The sequence below is a fragment of the Malurus melanocephalus genome, unplaced genomic scaffold, assembly GCF_030028575.1.
Source record: "Malurus melanocephalus ecotype Western Australia unplaced genomic scaffold, MMel_1.1 scaffold_89, whole genome shotgun sequence".
In the NCBI taxonomy this organism is placed as follows: Eukaryota; Metazoa; Chordata; class Aves; order Passeriformes; family Maluridae; genus Malurus; species Malurus melanocephalus.
In genome coordinates this window covers 1,384,108-1,404,852 of record NW_026623321.1, presented here as the reverse complement: position 1 = coordinate 1,404,852, position 20,745 = coordinate 1,384,108, and the positions used below count along the sequence as shown (strand labels likewise).

Genomic DNA, 20,745 nt, shown 5'->3' with positions numbered 1-20,745 from the left:
TGTGAAAAATACCTGCTCCTTCAGTTGTACCCTCACAAGAGGGTGAACATTTATTCACATTTTTGTTTGATCATTTACTTCTTCAGTTGCCTTCTCTTAAATGAGGAGGGGTGGGGATTGCAAAGGCCAACCCTCACTGTGTGTTGGGCTGCACAACTGGGAAAATAATCCATCAGGACAAACCACGTGTCTCCAGAAACGTGGATGGGTTTTCCTGACACTCTGATGACTTGCTTCCGAGTAAGTCACAATCACCTTGGTGCCAGAAACTCTGGCTGCTGTTACTAACGTAACACTAGGCTCCAAAACAATTCCTGAAGATCTGCAGAGTCTGCAGATAACTGAGGAGATGGCGCATACTGAAGCTCCTCTATATCAATTCCATTGGCACAACCTGGAGATGATTGACAAAACAAGTCTTCTTCCTGTTTGTGGTCTGCTCATCAGGAGGGTTCACCTGAAACATGGAACGTTTTCYTCACACAGATAACCTGTAAGGATCCATGGAGGATGTTGCTCTTGTAGTCAGGAAGCCAAAGCTCTGCTCTYGGTTCCGAGGAAAGTGCAGGTGAAGATCAGTGCTACTCCTGCCTTGTCATTGCACAGGGGACCCTGACAACTGCATATTGACAGGGACCCTGTCAGCCATCAGCTCAGAAGCTGGAGTCATTTCTGTTGAGTGACTGAGCACTGAGTCAGTCTTTGCCTCGAGAAGAGGTGTTCATTCTGTTCTTCTGTTCATACTGCATAGAAAAAARGATGAGTTCTTACCCAGGCTGTGGCTCATACAGTTTGTGATAACCCTGCCACAGTCTGGATCTCAATCCCCAGATTATATCAGGCCATTTCCTGGGGCTTCCCTTCCTAAACAAAGGTGAGGTAAATTCTGGAAGATGTTGACTGTGTGTCTGCTTGGTTTCAGTAATCTGCTATCATTYGGTGGGTGAGCAGGCTGTGGCAGAACTGATCTCTTCAGCTGGGGTTTACTCAAACATCAACTGCTGCTCAGCTGATGCAAGAAATGGGGGATGTGGCCTAACTTGAGAATGGGCTTTGGGCAGAGTGCAAGGGTGATGAAGGATGCAAACACTGCTCCAAGCAGCTTGGCTTTGATGGGATAGGACACGGGATTGTGATGGCCAGCRTTAGCAGCAAGGTCTCTGGGAATTGTGAGCTAGAGAGATGTTTGRAGCAGTAGCCAGCAGCAAGGAGCATTCAGGGGCCTTCTGCTGCCACTGAGGGAATGCTCTGACTTACAGAAAGAGACAATTTAGACTAAAATTTGGATGGAACCTGGGGATTTTTAAATGGCTTGCAAGTATAAATGCAAATGAAAGCACATGAAAAAGCTAACCTTGGAAGGGAGGGCAATAGCTGTGCAATATTTAATCACCAGTGGAGGAACAGAATCAGTAGAAGCTAGAAATTACAAAGTACAAAAATGAAGCCAGTGGGAACAAAGCCTGTAAGTGACAAGGCTGGAAACATGAGCAGCTTTTTTTAGAATGCCTTTTGTTTTTGATATAATTGAACATGGCACTTGTCCATTACTGACTGCAGATAGCAGAATTGTTTGTAATGAGAGGAGGGGAAGTGTTCTGTAAATATTTATTCTGTGTTGGTTCTGGTGTCATATGGGGATGGTGTACTTCCTAGGCAAACAGTAAAGAAGGGTTTTAAATGGCACCTCTTGGGGCAAAGACTTTTTTGATCATCAGTCCTCGATAAATGGTGTTTGTCATTGTGTGAAAGCCACCCAKAGGCATCTGTGGGCTGATCTCTGCCAGACTCTGACTGCTTGGGAAAACCTACAAGGATGGAAAAGTGCCAGCTCTGTTCTGGTCCTTAATGATGTCAAGAAGGCTGCCACAACAGTCCAGATGTAAAAYACTGGAACAGCAGGGAAGTAAATTGCTTCTCTCTAAAACAAGAAAGAAATCCAGGTCAACAAAATAAAATCAGTTTGACGGGAAGTAGCAAAACAAGGTCAGTCAAAAATTACTTGATTTTTTTTTAAAGTGCTTGTTAATAGTTACCTGGATCACTGTAGTGGTAATGAGATATGAGAAGTTTACTTCTAGAATTGAAGTGCTTAAAGCAGGGATTTACTCAGTTAAAGTAATCATGAATTCCTTTACAGAATTGGCTAGCTTGCAGATTTCCTGGAACAGCTGTCAGTGCAACATAAACAGTTTCTAAAACGGTGCTGGAGAAATTGCCCTTTTAGAGTGATTGGAAATATCCTAGTTGATGAGTGAARTCAAGTCTGAGTTTCAGGAGGCTGGAGCAATACCGTGTGACAAGAGGGAAGAATTTTCCAGCCTTGTTAAGACCAGTTATTAATAATTATTGGTCATGCACACAAATGACCACTTTATCTTGCCCAGTTTGATTGCCCCATCTGCAGGCATCATTCCTAAGTAGCTGGGCAAATGTGTTGAGGAGGATGTTTAGCAAAGCATTCCCCTTTCCAGAGAGCAGAGGTGCTCACCAGGCTCCCATCCCTCAGGCTCTGCCACCTTTGTGTCCACTGAGGGACGTTCATGGAAACCATCCCAGCCACGACTGTCACCTTGCACTGGTGGGATCGCCCTGGTCTCCTGCTTTTGAATAGACTCACCCCACAGCTCAGACACTCCCAGCCTTTCTTTAAGCACTCCTAAGGTGTTACTTACCAAAGCATGTCCTCAGAGCTGTGCGGTGGACACTGTCTCACCATCGTGTATACTCAATTCAAAAGTTGGCCAAATCACTCCAGAGACCTCAAGCTGGCAGTGGAAGACATTCCCACGGGACAACTTGYTCCTACTGGCTGAAAATAAGCTCATCTCCTCCCAGACATGGCTGGTTTGACAGTTTTGGACCCGTTCTGCTTTTTGATAAACAACCACAGCTCTACTTTCCCCTTGTCATGTGAAACAGGAGGAGAAACTGTGAGCACATTGACAGCCTGGGTGGCAACATCTGCTCTAAAGATCTGGCAGTAGGCAAGGAGACTGCAGCACTGAAAGAGTTAAAGACTAATGGCACAAAACAAAATGTGCCACCTTTCTTTCCAAAGACAACTGAAGGAAGTTTCTCCAACTCTGCTTCCTGGTAGTTACAATATCAAAAGAAACATAGCTGCTTTTATCCAATAAAATGAATTTCATTTATAAAAATAGTCAAACATCTTGATTAATTTATGCTAATTTATGTTTATTTTTCTGAATACATAAAAGAAACGAAGAGTGCAAGTTTTAAAAAAACACGTTTGTGCCCAAGGTTTAAGGACAGGCAAAGCTGTGACATGCACTAAGCTCCTACATCTTGGTGTGAAAGAAATGTTCAGCAAGGTGTCCACTGCGGTCTGTTTCTGCAGGTGCACAGTTTAATTTCAGTGAGCTGGGTTGCTGCCATTGAAGAAAAACTCATTCAAAGCTGAAAACCCRTCTGGGAGTAGGGAAGGCATTATTTTTTACACATTGACAACAAGCAAGAAAAAGATCTTGAGATTTTCTTGTTCTGAAAGCCTGAATAATGCAGCCATTGGAAGAACCCATTTACTCACCACAGAAAGACTGAGGCGGGAAGAAGCCTCTCTGGAGCTTTGTAGTCCAAGCCCCTGCTCACAGCAGGGATAAAATTGTGGTTGGATCAGGTTGTTCTTGCATGAAACAAACCTGCCTAAAAAGACTAGGGCAGTTTGTTCAAGCATGCTTTTATGTATCCACTCCATTTTAGGTTGTATTAATAATTCAAGAAATCATTTTAAAATGCTGTTTTTGCATTCAATTAAATATTCCATTTTCTAAATGTCAAGTAAAAAATGCTCTGTTCACTATTTCCTAACAAAATAAAATGTAAATTAAGTATTTGAATTCATCCGCGTTATAGCTGTGCGGTGCTTGTACAAATGTGAATAGATTAACACATCTACCAAGTTTAAAAGAGTGCCAATTTTAATGTAAAGTCTATATTTATCAGCATATTCGCACAGCTCTCAGCCAATGGCAGCAAACCTACCAAAATGAAGTACAAATGCAGAATGAAGACGATTTAACCTGCAAATAAAGTCAGCAATTCAGAGAATGTTGGTTTGAATCAGAACCGCTTTTGTCTGTGTAGATGGACATCTGCACCSTGCTCTGCATGGACTGACAMCCACAGCCCTTTCTGCAGGGTGGARGTGTCCAGCGCTGGGGTTTCRSAGTGGGGTTTGGAAGAGTTAGTGCCCAACTGGAAGGGGGTCTTTGCTTGTCTGCTGTGTGAGAGCTCTGATGGCATCTCAGCAGGGCTGTCCCCTCTGTTGGGACTCCTTGAGTGAACAGAGCGAGTGTCCCCCTTCTCCACCTGCTCCTTTAGGTGCACGTTTTAAGACATGAAAACAACTAACTAAATAAATCCCACTTTTAAAATAAGTATTTAAAATAAATAAACTACACTTTTCCTTTGGTGCTCTGTAAGGATTGCATAACCTGTCGAGTCCCAGGAGCTCTGTTGGCCCCGGTCTACCCTAACACCTGCACAAGCAGAAGTGCTCATGGCCTCCTCCCTAAGCAGCCTGGTGTTTATTTTCTAGCAACATACAGGTGATTTTGGAAGCATTTTTCTATATCTCTGCTCACATTTCAAATCATTTAAAACACTTACTTTCTAGAGATGCTGCTTGACAAGCCACTGAGTCTGGAATTCACACCTAATTCTTTATGGCCTCCATCTTTATGGGGTTTTGAGCTGACCAGACATCCTCTCCCTGCCCCAAACCCCCCAGTTTAACTCACTGGACTGACACGGGGTCAGTGAGCCAGGTCCTGGAGTTTCCAAGAGATTTGCAGACAWTGCTCCTGCTGGTGATGTTTGTGGTGCACCATGCAGCATGGAAAATGCTGAGAAATAGCCAAAGTATTTTGGACAAGAACAAGGAAGAGGATCTCATCTGCTGAAGGGTGATCCCTCACAAACCAGACAGGCTCTCACAAAGCTCGGGGTTGGCATGCAATTGGATAGAGACATGGAAAACACCACTCCAGCGAGTCCTTGTCCCACTGTTACACCTCCCTGCTGCGGGCTCAGGCACTCTGCAGGTCTGGGGGTTACAGCCGGGTCCCTGAGCCTGCCGAGTCCCAGCTGGCACTGCCTGCAAGAAACTCTGTTGTGTGGTGGCCCTGAAAACAAGGGCACAAATCTGCTTCACCGCAAAAATTACACARCTTGTCATGCATCATCGGGGGTACAGCCTTAGAGGCGCCAAGTGAACCCTCAGAAATCAGAAAATACTGCAATTAACATCACCCCCGTGCTCCGCATTGCTGACAACTCTAATTGCTTGATGCAGCAGCAGGGAGAAGACTTCCCCCAGCCTGCAGCACTGATGCATCGTGCAAAGTTACTGCTCCTCCCATCCTCATCCCTCCCCCAAAGATGATTTCTGCTTTGCAGAGACTTGAAATGCAGGTGCCCCACAGCCAGCTGGCACACACCTCGTCAAACATCACAGCAGTGCCTCCTGCACTCACAGCCTCCCAACCCTGCTGGGTGCATGCCAGACATTAGCTAGCTTCTCTATAATCCACTTGAGGACCGTGAGTTTCCTGAAGGATTCTGACAACCTGAACCAAGCCCAGAGCATGCCAAAGTGTGTGAGAAGTGCTGAGTAGCCAACCTGTCCTCACAGTAATCACCTTTCCAAATACACAGTAWCTCCCCTCAGGCATTGCTACCAGAGCACCAGCCAAGGGGGACTTCTTTGGCAGGTCCCCCCATCTTTTGCCTTGAGTGTGAGCTCTCAGTGTACATGCAGAGACTCTGGTCTATTCGTTCTTGTTTCCTGTTTGCATTTGCCATAAATCTCTTGCTGGCACATGTAGACACAGGCAGTGTAARCAGCACCTGCCAGACATTAATAACATTGCGTGGCTTTGCCCATAGGAGTTGTGGATGCCCCATCCCTGGCAGTGTTCAAGGCCAGGTTGGATGGGGCCCTGAGCARCCTGCTSTAGTGGGAGGTGTCCCTGACCATGACAGGAGGGGTGGAACTGGATGATCTTCAAGTCCCCTCCGAAGCCAAACCTGGACCCAGACCATTCTATGATTCTGTGATTTTGTGACATGCCACATCAGTGYGGTTGCTTAGTCCCACATTACCATGAGCCAGTGAGGTCAGCACTGAACTTCTCTGGGAGAAGCTCAATCATGGTGACAGATCTCAGCCTTGGCTCTATTGTTCCAGAGAAGTGGAGGTGATTAACAGAGCTGAGGAGCTGAAGGCCCTGGAGCTGTCTAAAATCAGCTAATAAGCAATGTCTCAAGCTAAGTAAAGGAAGACTAGGAACTGTCAAAAATTTGCCAGCCCCAGGCAGTGTTGCCTGTTTTAATATGAGTAGCAAGAGCTAGTTGGAAAAACTCTCCTGATCAATGTCTTTCTAAAGACCTGCAAAAACATTCAAAATTCAGTGCTCTTGTTAAATGGTCAGGCTTCAAGCTTCTCAGAAACACCACTTTCCAACAAGACACCTTAGAGCAAACCCCAGCTCATCTCCTGCCAGGCCCCGCAGAGCTACGTGCTGTTCCAGACACCCTTTGCACTGCCTGGCTGGAGCCATGTGAGCTCTCACCTCGATAGCCAGGATGGCCACGGGCCCTGGCAGGGGATGTGTCAGCCTTGCAGCCGCAGCCGGCGCACCCGCAGCTGTTCCCCACAGCGGAGCCGCTGGAATCTCCCAGGATTTGCGGCAGAAGCGGCTCCTGCAGCAGGATCCCGGCGCGCAGTTGTCATCTTTGCCCGCTTTGCCCGCAGCTCGCCCTCTCCGCAGAGCCCAGCGGGGACAGGCAGGGGCTGCGGTGCCAGCCTGGCTCCTGCTGACGCTGCGCTTCCCGGACTTGCTGTGCCAAGCATTTTCCTTGCAGCCCGACAGCTGCTTGCCCGGGGTGGTTGCGCTYGTGTTTTCCCCTCTGGCATCAGAARGTGCCCAGCTGCRGGMGGCMCYGCRCTGGCTGCGATCCAGGGGCTGCAGCCGAGTGTGGCCGTGTCCCTGCCCTGCGCCTCAGCCGGGCCTGGCTGTGGGTGTCCCTCAGAGTCCCTCCTTAGGGCTCCRGGCACTCTGCTCTGGTGGTCCCCAAACCCCTTTTTGCTGGCAGCAGCCTTCCTGCTTTTACCTGGGAAGGTTTTTCTGTGCGGAGAGAGGTGCTCAGGGCTCCTGTGCCAGAAGCGGAGGGAGAGCAGCTGCTGCTCCCTTGATTCCCTGGGAGTTCAGAATGTTCTGTGTCTGCCAGGGAGAGGCCAAGCCTGCTTCCCACCTCATCCTGRAGCAAGCTGGTACTGGGACATTCCTGGGAAGGCATGGGGTGCTCCTCAGACCCCTGCAGATGGAACAGATGCTGCCTCCTTTACCCTGTAAAAGAGCATAAAATAACGTGGGGTTTAAGGTACCCCGAGGTACCGCTTTTTGGGGGACCCTCAGCCTCGGGTCAGCCTGGCCAGGCCTCAAAGGCTGTTGTGGGTCTTTGCCAGCCCCCAGCATGTCCCCAGGCAGAGGGGAAGCTCCCAGCTTGGCTCCCTCTCCTCCTTGTCCCCATGATCCCAGCATGTGTCTCCCCTCCCGGTGGGTGCCCAGGTCCCCTGAGCCCCGCGCAGGCTGCGCCCCCCGCGCTCCTCCCCGGCTCCAGTGACACCACTGTCRGGCTGTGACTGCGGTGCCGTGGCCAGGGATGGTTCCATGGTTGCCAAGGGCAGAATCCGAGGGCTCAGACATCCTGCCTCTGCCTTGCTCGGTGTGTGGGTGACTCCCACCTGGCCCYCGAGCAGCTCCACGATGGTGAAGCGGGTGGCAGGCACGGCGCAGCTCCTCTGGCTACTCAGTAAGTGACCGCTCTCACAGGGCCACCACGGAGCTTGGGGCTGGAGCCCTGGTTCTGCTGCTATCACATCCCCATCTCCCATAAGATCACCCCACTTGGCCCACAGGCCATGGCTGCCCTCAGCTCTGGTCATCCGTGGGGCRGCTGGAGGCTCTTGGAGGGGACACAGGGTGGGGACAGAGGAGGGTGCAGAGGCAGAAGGAGAGGGGATCCAAAGAGGGGAGGGAGGAGATGGAGGAATGTCCCCATGGACAGGGATGTGCCCACAGGATAGTGCAGCGGGCAGGGGAGCCACCACCATTGTGGGAAGCTGGGGCTTTTGAGGGGAAAAGTAGAAAAACTTCACGTACACCCCTCCAGAAAACACCTCAAAAACAAAAATAAAAAAACACAAGAAAACCCAACCCCACACATACAAAAAAAACAACAAAACCAAAACTCAAAACACTTCCCCCAATCCAAACCAAGCTCACAATAAAATCTGACTCATAAGTTTCTTTGGCTTTTTCCTTCCTTTTTGTTCTTAACCCCCCTTTTCTCTGGGGCTCCTGGTAGCCCCAGCACCCTGCAGGCAGGGTTGACAGAGAGACACTTCAGGCCAGCACCTGAGGAATTTGTCCCAGCGCCTGCTCTGTGCCAGCAGGCCAGCCTGCCAGCTGCTCTTTGTTTCCACCCTCTGGCCCTGCCGAGGTTAGCCCAGAGCATGGCCGTGTTTGTCCTGCAGGTGTGCTGACCTTGCCGCCGGCCGCTGTTGCCGCCCCGGTGCCCGCCATGCCGGGCAGCCCGCTGTCGGACAGCGAGTATCAGCAGTTCTTCGCCAGGCTGCACCCGCCCTGGCAGGCCAACATGTTCTGCCTGCTGCGCCAGGCCTACGGCTGCCTCAGCCCCACCATCGTGCACCTGGACCAGGACGAGAACCACGGCGAAATCCCCGAAGGTAAGGGCAGCACCCACCCTTGGGCACAGCTGGAGCGGCGCAGCTGTTTCCCTGCCCCAAAATRCCACAAGGTTGTGGGAATGGGATGGGTTGGGCTCTATGGTTTCGGCTCTATAATTTGGGCTTTTGTGGCCTCTCTGGCCATCCCTTGCAGTGCTGCACCACTTTCCTGGAGGAGAAAAAAAAAGTTTTTCCCAATGAGCAGCCCAGATCTCCCAAGCAGGAATTTGCATGGGGGTTCTTTTCCCCCCACGTGTTGTCTGGAACCACCAAGAAGAGTTYGTCCTCTTGTGGTTTTCCTTCAAGCCCTTCAGGGCTGCTGTAACTCCGCTTCACCCAGCAAGCTGCCCCAGCTTCTCTTCACAGCTCATGGGGCCAAAAGGCACAGCCACTTGCATGGTCCTTCCTTTCTCCACATCTCTGTTGGTGCAGTGGCAGGAAGGAAAACTGGTCACAGTTTCCTAAAGCTCAGTATATCTCCTCATCTCTCACTATCTCCTTCCAACTTCATCTGAGAGTTAATGCAGAATCTTGGCTTATGGGCTCTCGTAGGTCTTTAAGTAAACTTGAGATGATAAGCTGCCTTTTTAAGTGTTTAACATTTCAGGAGCCAAGAAACATCCCAGTTCAGAAAGCACCATAGCAACAGCACCCTTCAAATCTCTGCAGTCATATTTTCCCTGCACCCCTGCATCAGAGAATTTAAGTGGTATAATTATATCTGTGCAGCTGAAAAACTTGGGACTACTTCTGTTGTATTTTTCTTCAGAGGAAAAAAAAAGGAGCAATTTTCTCATAAAAAAAAATATGCCTTTATATTTAGATGTGAACGTCAATGAGCTGAATGATCAGCCAACTGCGCTCATTTGGGCTGCAGCTTGAGGGCAACTATTTCTTGCTGGTTTCTGCAGCTGTGTTGGGGGAACRAGTCCCACCCCACATCACCAGACCCAGGGAGGGGTCCTGTGCTCCTCACTCACTTGTGGACACTTGCAATCCACTGTGCCATAGCACTTTCTGCACCCAGGTTCTGTCCCTGGTTCCCCTCCTGGTGGAGAGGAGTTGGTKCCCAATTCCCTGGCACTGCTCTTTGTCACATCCAGCCACAGTCCCACTCCTGMTGCCTTCAGAGACTCAGTTGTAAAGAGCAGAAACATCTGGAATTGCCAAGAGGTTAGACAATTTTGCAGGTTACCCTCTTTACCTTCTTTCTCCCAATCCCTCAGCCTAACACAGAATTTATTCCCGTTAACAGAATTTATTCCCATTTGCATTACCTCTTTTCCAGTTTTGGGGCTATTTTGTCTTGTTTCAGCCAGTCTGAGAGGTGGAACAGATGTGGCAGACTGTGTGCCCTGTCGTGTTTAGCCTCTGCTGTGCTCACAGAGCTGTGGCAGGGCTGTCTGCATCCAGATACCCATGAGCATTAATTGAGCATACCATACTCATTCAGGTGTGGTGCTGAGGAAGGCAGTCACCCTGTGCTTTAAACAAGGGACAGGCTAGGGGTCTGGAGTGTTACCTACAAGTTGGGCATTTTTCCAGGCTGGGATGCTGGTGTAGATCTGAACTTCTACTTTCAATGGTGTTGTTGTTTGTCAGCACAAATGAGTGCAGGGTAAAGGATGGTGCACGAGCAGTGACAGGAGAGTGGCGCAATTCCACCGCTATTGCCCTCCCTCTCAGCCAGGCCATGCCCTCCTAGAGCAGAGGGAGCACAAGACCACCCAGTTCTCCAGGGTTTTCTGCTCTCCTGCATGACCTTGGCTTTCCTGCAATTGCTGCAGGAAGAGCTGCAGCTCCGTAGTCAGCRTGTCAGCAGTGCTGATCAGGGTTGCAGGGTCTGTGTGTACAGGCGCAGGCTTTGCCAGCAGCACCTGACCCTCTGGACCTTYCTCCGTCCCTGCAAGGCTGGAATCAATGTCAAACTCTATTGCCCTGAAGAATAGGTCTCTTCTGGAGCCAGCTGCCTGGAGAAGCTGTGGCTGCCCCAACCCTGACCCATCAAGACCGGGCTGGGGGGGTCTCTGAACAGCCTGGTCCAGTGGAAGGAGTCCCTGCTCATGGCAGGGGACTTGGAACTTGGTGATGTATAAGGATCCTTCCAAACCAAACCATTCTCTGATTCTCTGGTGCTCCCAGGCCCAGTCTGGGCATCTTTTTAACCTATTACATCACTGCTTGTCCTTTTTCTCTTTTTTAAACCAAGCAAGGACTAATAACAGAAGCATCMGATTCTGGAAACAGGAAGTCTATGTCTCTCTCATAGGGAAGATAACTGCGTGAAAAACGACAGAAGGACAAAGTGAAACTCTCAGGGGGTTGGAGGGAAAAGCCATGTGGTGCCTGGAATTGGGAGCTGTAACAGCCCAAGGCTGTGATCTCCACCTGGGGGCACACAGCTTGGACTGTCCCTGCATCCCYGAGCTGCCACCCAAGAGGTGCCCAGCTCTCGGTGCATCCAGRCCTCCCTCCATCCCACATCTCTGTCTCCAGGGCCGGTCTGCACTGAATTGGCAGAGATGGTGCAGTTCCAGACCTTCTGCCAGTTCGCCCAGTATCGCTGCCTCAAAGAGCAGTTCTACGTCAAGGTAAGGAGTGGGATGTGGGGCAGGGTGGGGAGTGTCTCTTGGGAAGTGGAAGGRTGAGGAGGAAGGGAAGATGACACAGTGAGATTGGTGTTTGTCCCTGTCTCCTCCACGCAGCGAGTCCCGTGTTTGCATTGGTCCCTAACAAGCCCCTTCCCGACRGAGCAATCCCCCACTGCGAACGCCTCAATAGCGGATGGAGTCTCCCCTGCCATGGAAGGTACGGCTGCTCAGAGCTGTGCTGGGCTCCCCTGCTCACCTGCCAGTGTCTGCAGCTGCTCTCCACCCTCCAGGCTTTCAGCCTGTTCTCCAAAAGACACCCTCAGCTGCTCCATGCCCCTGAATTGCCAGGCTTCTCTCTGTCCTGCTGATGCTGTGCTGCAGGACAACGTGGGACACCTTCTGAAGTTCTCCCGTGCACCTTTAGGTCAGAAACGGCAGCTGGGGAGGCCCCCCACAGCCACGCCAATGGTGCCCACGCCCTCGCAGATGAGCAGCACTGTGCACCCATCCACCCTCTGGACTGCCACCACCGCAGCACTTGCCACGGTGGAATCCTCYGACGACCAAAGCCTGCGGAAAAGCATCTGGCAGCTGATCCATTCGGCCCTCTCCTTGGATGCATCCCTGGACACCAAGTCCAGAGGCTCTCCTTGGAACTTCACCACGCCGGCCCCAGCACGCACACCGGAGCAGGAAATGCCCCCCCGAGGCAGGTGAGGACAGGTCTGCTCCTTTTGGGTGCCACACGCTGCCCGTGCAGGGCTGTCCTCGTGCACACCAGACAGCAGCCCCATGGCATCCGTGTCCCTGCTCGGAGCAGGTGGTGAGCATGGGACAGTGTTCTGGGCAAGCTGCCCCATGCAGAGCAGGAATGTACCTGRGGAGCCCCAGGCAGCCCTGGCTCCAGCACAGAGTGAGCAGGGACAGGGGGATCCAGCACTGCTAGTGCCTGAAAATGGCACTGTCCTTGCATCCTGAGCCAGGTGGGTTCAGGCTGGGCCTGAGCTGCAGGCAGGGCTTTGTGCTGTGCCTGTGTTTCCCCACACTGTGTCCGTCTGCACTGTGCCATCACCTGTGTGCTCGTCCTCCTCCCAGGAKCCTGGGAGATGTGCACAAAGTGTCCTTGCAAATGCAGGTCCTTGGGATGCGTCCCACTGTGCTCCTTGCCTCTCTGTGTTTCTCAAAACCAWCTGCCTTGAGGAACACTCTGAGGAGAGCTCTGTCCTCACCCCAGGGGAGCAAAAGCAGCCCTGGGCGAGGAAGCAGCTGGGAGCACAAAGCCTTGCTCCTGGCCGTGCAGGACCACTGCTTCCCCTCAAGCCCAGGCACCTCTCTGCACTCTGGATCTGCGCACAGCTYTTCCGACAGGGTTTCAGGTTCCCCACTCTGGTTTTGGAGGCAGCTACATGGCAGKTCAGCATGGGGCCCTGCACCAGTCCAGCTTGCTGCAATCCTTTCACACACCCTTCTTAGCTCCTGAGGATGAGTGAGGAGCTTATGGAGCACAGTGAGCTCTTCTCAGCTGGTCTGCCAGCATCTGTTTCCCTCTGTCCTCAGGTAGCTGGGCCTGCTGACCCCTGCAAAAAAAAAAGATTAAAAAAACCCAGAAAAATACTGCAAAAAGGATATTATGCTTTCACTCAARCTTACTTTTTGATCCTTTAGTACTATGTGGCTGAGGACCACTTGCTCTGAGTGAGATGCAAATATTATTTCCCTTATCAAGAGCAAGAAAAAAAAACGACAATTGATGTCTAGATGTGGTTTTCATGGAGAAGTCATTTTGGTTTTGCTCTCTTGCTGGATAGTGATGTTCCTGTAAACACACAGATTTTGTGCCTGATTGCACATTTGTGGTTTCTCTGCGTACCACTGCTACCGTTCAGCCAGAGATTCCACTTCTGCACGTAAAGATGAATTGTATCGTGTTGTTAAAGCCRTAAGTGTTCTCTTGCAAGGCTTTAACATATGTCATCCTCCTTCCTAATATTGTAGGARGCTTTTACTGCCTGGCAAAAGTTTTCCTGGTGTATGTGCTCTCAGGCAAAATCGTGTTTCATTGAGGATTTCSTTCTCCCTGCCTCTGGAACTGAGCCTTGCTCCAGTTGAGTTCTGCTGGGATTACTGGGGGACTGCTGTGATTGCAGATGACAGTCGCTGCTCTGCTGCAGTTTCTCAAAGACACTAATGCTGACTGTGTGCCTGTAACTGGCAGCCAAGCCCCATCAATCATGCTAAAGCTTAAACCCCACCGAGGATAAAGAGGCGAGATAGACCGCGCCTGTCGGCTTTGCCACTCGCCACATCCCGCTCCCTCTCAGAGGGACTTCAAAGCATGACCTAAAAACGGGCCAAAATGCCTGGAGGCATTTCAATTCCAGCAAGAGGAGCAGTGCTGGGAGGGACTCGTCTTTGTGCACAGGTGCCGTTCAGCATCTACTCTAACACAAGGTGGGCAGGGCTGTGATGGGCACAGATCCAGAGCTGCATGTCTTCCCTAGGGTCTTTATGTCCAGCAGGACACCCATCCTTCTTGTTCATCCCTKGTGGCTTCTGGCAGCTGCTCTGGTAGCTATTCCAGCTTTCACAGTGCCTGATGGGGCCAACTCTGATCTTTAGAGAGAGACAGGGCAAGGGCAATAATACAAGAAGAATCTGTGGCATTCTTCTGTGGTCTTTCTGGTAGCGCTGAATCATTGGGCAGGAGGGGGAAATGACAATTATTGCACTCATTTTCTATTTTTAGTCCTTATTGTGCTTTCTGCCTTATATCCCAGWGTTTCCCCTCCTCAGAGTCACTTCTACACCATGATTCAGTCTTGCAATAAGCTAAAGGGAGCTCTGCAGCCCTTGCATTATAAAGCCTGCACAACTCTCATTTTCTGCAGCAATTTCAAGTGTCCCTTTAAAATATCCCCGTGCTCTGTGTGCACCCAGCGATGGGGTCCAGCAGTTGGATACATGAAAGGACATCAACCTCCCTTCCCTGCTTTTCCATTTGCACAGGCATTTGCCCTTTTCCCCAGGCCTTCCCATTSTTGTGTCATTTGTCAGCCACAACCCCTACACCCCTTTCAGCATCACGGCTGCCCCAGATGCAGATCTCATTCTGTTGATATTTGCACAGGGATGCTCACTCATGGTTCATGTGAGMCCAGCTTCCCCAGCAAGGCTGCTCCAAGCCCTCTCAGAATCACGGACTTGTTAGGGTTGGAGGGACATGGGGAGATCACCCAGTCCAACCCCCTGCCAAGGCAGGGYCACCTGGAGCAGTGACACAGGAACCTGTCCAGGTGGGTTTGGAATGTCTCCAGAGAGGGRGACTCCAYGACCTCCCWGGRCAGCCWGTTCCAGTGCTCTGCCATYCTCAGTGTAAAGAAGTTCTTCCTGATGTTGACATGGAACTTCTTGGCCACTGGTCCTCATGCAATGAAAAGAGTCTGGCACCATCCTCTTGGCACCCACCCTTGAGATATTTATGTGCAGTGAGAGATACACTCYGTCCTGGTGGCTTGCCCTGCTCCTCCTCCTCCTGCTTTACCCCTCCAAACAGCCCTTGTGCTGCTCATCTACTTCAGCCCCAGAGGCTTTCATTTTAAGACCAGACCCTTCATTAAAAATACCTTCCCCAGAAAGAACACTCTTTTTGAAATGTCATCACCCATAGACAGCCCTGGCATGCAGTCAAAGATGKTTTTTTTCTCTTTCTGAAGCTGTTAAGAGTGGCTTTTCCATAACTGGTTTTAGTTTCCAGCAGTACCACCCCCCCTTCTAAATCAGAAGTTACCAAGTGCTGTAAAGCTGCTGYTCACTCCTTATCGTCTTTTCTGCTCGCCTCAGGTGCTCCCTGCACCTGAGCCAGCCAGTATCAGGAAGGTTCAGCAGCTGAAAGTTAATGACCCAAATCCTTGTCATTACATGGGGGAGAAGCAGAAGCTGTTCAGCAGTGCCCTTCAGAGACACCGCTGGAGCAGGCTCTGCRTGTCCTTCCACATCTCGAGATGCTGAACTATGATAAACTGGTACCTGAAATTTTCTGTTTGCCTTGGATCAATTACTGATCTTGGCCCACAGATTCTTCTTAATCCTCAGGGTTTTGGGTTTGTTTTTTGTTTTGTTTTTTTTATTTTTTTTCACATTTCCTTTTAATCTTTGCCTCACAGTACCTGTTAGGCTCTTTCCAGGGCAGTGGTTAGGACAATGACATGCAGAGGTACACAGCTGGGGAGAGATTTACATTAAAAAATTGCTTTAGGTAGACCCATCCCRTTCCCTGAAGCATGGTGAAACCTCTGTGCATCCACAAACAGCTCAGCAGCGTGTCAGCGAGTGGAGGGGATCAGCAGCAGTGCTGTTACACTCACCCAGAGGTGGTAAATCAGCTCATAAATTTGCAACTGTGAAGCCAGAAAACCTCACAGCAGAGATGGAGAGCAGAGATAGACGAGGAAAAGGATGTGACAGAGAGCACAGCAGAATTTCTCGGTAACCTCAGGCGGCTGGCACAGCTTGGTTTTCTCGAGGCTCGTGTCTTTTAACATTCAATTCTAGGAATTGCTCTGATCATGCACCCTGACCATCCTGCTCAGCACAGGGCATGAAGTCATGTCTGGTGATCTCCGAAGGAAAAAAACAGCGCTATGTGGTTGAGGCACACACTCCTCTCCTTACAGAAGTTTGGGATATCTTTTTGAAGTCTCCAAACTGTGGAGGGAGCACATCCCATCAGCTGCTAAACAYTCTCGGTGTCAGGAACATCCAGTTTGCCTCTGGTTTGAATGCATCCCGCCCCAAATCCCAGTCACCACAATTCATTACTCTTTCGTCTACTGACAAGGACAAACTTTCCAGCTGAAGCCCTCCTTGGTAAAAGTGCTGACTGAGTGGCATCCACCAGTGTCTTTGCTCAGCTGAGTGAGGCTTTTTTAGCTTCTGCCTCTAGGTGAGTTTTCCAGGCCTTAGGAAATCTCACCTTCATGACCTTCCTTCAGGTTTTCCACCTCTTTTTTATTTTTTAAACGCTAATTTAAAGGTCTCCAAGAAGTTTCAGATATTCTCAGGAAAGCTTGTTCATACAAGTTAGCCCATGTGTGGATTTTAAGAGCATTTTAACATAAGCCATTGCTGCTCTTTTTATGCTGTCAGATCAAAGTTTGTTTATTTTTCACTGGTTTTGTTTCCAGACACARGAGGCAAGTATCTAATGAGCATGTTTACCTCTTCTGCATCATTGATGATGATTGAAACCAACCATCCCTGTCTGCTAACAATTCTGTACCATGTTTACAAATGCCATTGTTCCTAAGAGATGCCAAATATTCTCATTGTTCTGATCCCATTGTCTTTAAATTTTCTACTTTTAGCTACCCGTGTCTGTTTGGATGAACAGTTAATTCACGGTTAACAAGTTTTTCCTCATTTTGTCAAGTAGTTGGAAGGAAGGCTTAATGAGTGACATCCTCCAAGCCCAAATGGGGCTGCCCCACATTCAACACTCAGCCGACATCTAACAAATATCTCCTGCCTGTGCACTCAGATGGATGAAATTAGGCAGCAGCTGCTGCAGGGGCTCTGGGAAAGCTCCTCAAGCTGTGCTCCTCATCCAGTCAATSTCACATGCCCCCAGATGCACACCCCCACCCCGCACAGTGCCTGTGTTACATAGTCATGTACAGACCCTGCAGAGAGCCCCATTCCTCTGTGCAATTTAGCCATGAGTCCAGGGTTTCTTTGGAAAGGTTTTTTTTGGCTATGCTTTGGGGTTGTTTTCTGTTTCTACCTAAAGATGCATCTCTTCAGCTCATGGCAAGGAATGAGATGACTCCTTTCTTCCCTTTGTCTGTCAGCCTTTTAGCCCTGCAGAATGACGAGGCGGTGCTGGTCCTGTGCTATGCAGTGCTGGAGGGAAAATGTGTCTCATCCATGCTCGCCATGGCCTGGAAGGAGATGGAAAGAAGAGTCTTTGGGTTYGGAGACTCGGTAAAGACACCAGTGTCCACCTTGGGCCCCCACTGTGTGCAGGCCACCCCCGGGAGAAGCCGACCTGGGTGACCAGGGAGACAAGCTCCAAGCCAGGAATCCGGGAACTCCTCAGGCTCCTGTTTTGGGAGGTTCTCAGACTCCTTTTCCCTGCTGACTCCCTGCTGGATGCACCCCAGGTGTGTGACAACCTTGGGCGGCACCACATGGACCTGTGCCCCGACTGCGCTTTCTGCTCGCTGAAGAGGGAGCAGTGCCAGAACATCGAGACCCTGAACCGCRTTCCCTGCGGCTCCAGCAGCTTCTCCGCCTACATCAACCCTCACATCTTAGCCCAGCACGGGGACACCAAGGACCAGGTACCGAGCCAGCTCTGTGTCCTGCTGCTCTCCGAGGAGGAGCCTGGACTGGGAGCTGGGGAAGGGGAGGAAGAAGCATGGCTCACTTTATCCCACCCCTTTGCAGTCCAAGTCTCCAAAGACCCAGGAGAACTACAACACGGACAATTTTAGAGGGATGAGGCTGGAGTACTGGTGCAGCCGRATGGCCATCCATGGCTGTAAGGACCCTGCCGTGACCCTCTGGCTGGAGACAGAGTATGAAAAATTYAAACATGGGGATGGCTCGAAAAAGGTGGGTGACCATCAGTGGATGTTCCCATCCTTCCTTCTCCTCTCCTTTCTCTGACCGTCATTCCCATGTTGCCAGATCTGTGACTCAAGYGGAGTTCAGCATCCCAACTACTGCATGTTCAAGAACTACCAGTGCCTCCTGAAGAGCATCCACAACCAGAGGGTGAGGAGCAGCCACGCTGCCTTTTGCCCAGCCTGTTCTTCCATGGCTGCTCCCTCCAGTCCCTGCTGGACTCACTGCCCTGCTGCTTTTCCTTCTAGGAGGACAGAATTGGGTGTTCAGGGGCGGGGAGGGTGGATGACAAATAGTGACCCCAGCACAACTGAGTGAAATTGGTRGGTGGGGTTTGCACAGATGCTGTGAGGGATGATATCCCTGTATATCCCTGTGGGGCAGGATCTCCCCCATCTACTGGGTGCCTCCTAGGCAGTAACAAAAACCAAAATCACCACAGCAAGACAGAGGACTGGCCTGTATCTTAGCAAACACACCACTTCCCAGCTAGTTCTACCCTCTTYCCCCTGGTGCCCCCATCATCCCAGACTCCAGATGCCATCCACCATGGAGGCCTCTTTCCTCGGGGCAGTGGTACCATTCCCACRGGCTCTGGCTCTCCTTCAGGTGACCCAGGTGAAATGTGAGCATCACGGGCACTACCGGGTGCTGAGTGCGACCGAGGGAGCCAAGGAGGTGCAGCTGTGGCACGACAGTTTCCTCAGACTCTCCAAGCAGCAATCAAAAAATGATTAAAGTTTGTAAAGACCTTCAAGATAGTCAAGGTCAGCCTTTGACCAAATACCACCGTGCCCACTAAACCATATCACAAAGTGTCCTGTCTACTTGTTTATTGAACACTTCCAGGGATGGTGATTCCACCACCTCCCWGGGAAGCCTGCTCCAATGCCTRGTCACCCTTTCAGTGAAGAAATTTTTTTCCTAATATCCAGCCTGATCCTCCCCTGACACAGCYTGGAACCATTTCCTCTTATCCTGTYGCTGATTACCCASGAGAGTAGACYGATCCCCACYRGGCTACAGCCTTGTTTCAGGGAGCTGTAGAGAGCGATCAGGGCTCCCCTGAGCCTCCTTTTCTCCAGGCTGAACACCCCCAGCTCCTTCAGCCAYTCCAGACCCTTCACAGGCTCTGTTGCCCTTYTCTGGACTCACTCCAGCACCTCAGTGTCTTTCTTGCAGTGAGGAGCACAGAACTGGACACAGCACTCGAGGTGTGGCSTCAGCAGTGCCAAGGCAATAGGGGACAATCTCTGCCCTGCTCCTGCTGGCCACACTGTTGCTGACACAGGCCAGGTGCCATCGGCCTTCTCGGCCACCTGGTCACACACCCTGGCTCACGTTCAGCTGCTGTCACCAGCTCTCCCAGATCCTTTTCCTCTGGACAGCTTCCCAGCCACTCTTTCCTCACCCTGTGGCACTGCCTGGGGTTTTTGTAACCCCAGGGCAGGACCCAGCACTTGGCCTTATTAAACCTGATACAACTGGCCTTGGCCCATGGATCCAGCCTGTCCAGACCCCTCTGCAGAGCCCTCCTGCCCTCCAACACCTCAACACTCCCACCCAGTTTGGTGTCTCCTGCAAACTGACTGAGGGTACCCTCGATCCMCTCCTACAGATCATTGATAAAGTTCCTAAACAGGAATGGCCCCAATATGAGCCTTGGAGAACCCCACTAATGGCCAGTGGGATTTATCTCCATTCACCTCCACTCCCTGGGCCCGGCCATCCAGCCAGTTTTTAACCCAGCAAAGAATGCACCTGTTCAGGCCATGAGCTGCCAGTTTCCCCTGGAGAATGCTGTGGGAAACAGWAGGAAATACTTTACTGAAGTCCAGGGGGAAGATAACATGCACAGCCTTTCCCTCATCCCTAGGCASGTCACCTGGTCATAAAAGGAGATCAGGTTGGTCAAGCAGGACCGGCCTTTTATGGATTCGTCCTKGCTGGGGCTGATTCCCTGGCTGTGCTGTGTGAAGGCACTTGGTATAATTTGTTCCATAACCTTCTCTGGCACTGAGGTCAGACTGAATGAGGGGAGCCTCACTGTGGCAGCTGCTGGAACTCCTCCTGGAAACATTTCTCCAGCCAAAGGAACAGCTGAGCACTGGAAAAGGCTTTTCTTGAGTGTCCAGAGAAGGGGAGGGAGCAGAGASGGGGACTCTCCTGGTCCCAAACGCAGCATGTGAGCAAGAAGCTTTTGTGTGCACTTTGCTTCCCACTGTGTCTGTTTTTTTTTCTGAAGTTTAGTGGGTTATTTTGCCTGTGTCCTCCAACCCTTCATCTGGAAAAGGGAAGGGGAAGGGGCAAAAGTGTCTTTTCAAGTCAGGCCAATATGAACAGAAGAGATCCACTCTGTGGGAGACAAGATGGTTTGGGTCTGTAAGTGAAATCCCAGCCCTTGTTGCTGCCCTTACCTTCCTCCCAGGCTCATTGTTGTGCAGGTCCATGACCACTCAGCTGGAGGGGACACCATGGCTCCTCTCATGGCTGTCCACAAAGGCCTGAGAGAAAGCAGCCCCACAAGACAGGTCATCAGAGCAGCCTGACCACTGGAAACCTGCAGAGGGAGAGCAGCTTTAAGATAAGGAAAGGGAAGCCTGAGAGGATCTGCCAAAGAGCTGTGGAGAATGGAGGTGTCTCCTTCCCTGGTCCATCTCCCCTACGGACCTGCCCCTCTGCCACCTCCTCCCTGCCTCCTTCAYCTTCAGAGCTGACTCCTGGGATCCTGCAGTGGCAGCCACACTTGTGCAG

The 20,745-nt window shown here is 50.8% G+C and overlaps 1 protein-coding gene across 1 annotated transcript; it reads left to right on the top strand.

The window, feature by feature from the left end:
• Positions 1-7,793: 7,793 nt before the first annotated feature.
• Positions 7,794-18,746, top strand: ACRBP (acrosin binding protein). The gene is given in 12 exon segments (XM_057368303.1): positions 7,794-7,839; positions 7,946-8,009; positions 8,395-8,462; positions 8,465-8,776; positions 11,273-11,367; positions 11,482-11,584; positions 11,792-12,080; positions 17,214-17,346; positions 17,526-17,705; positions 17,812-17,979; positions 18,055-18,141; positions 18,601-18,746. Coding segments are annotated over 12 exon segments (1,674 nt in total). The 3' UTR covers positions 18,730-18,746.
• Positions 18,747-20,745: the final 1,999 nt, after the last annotated feature.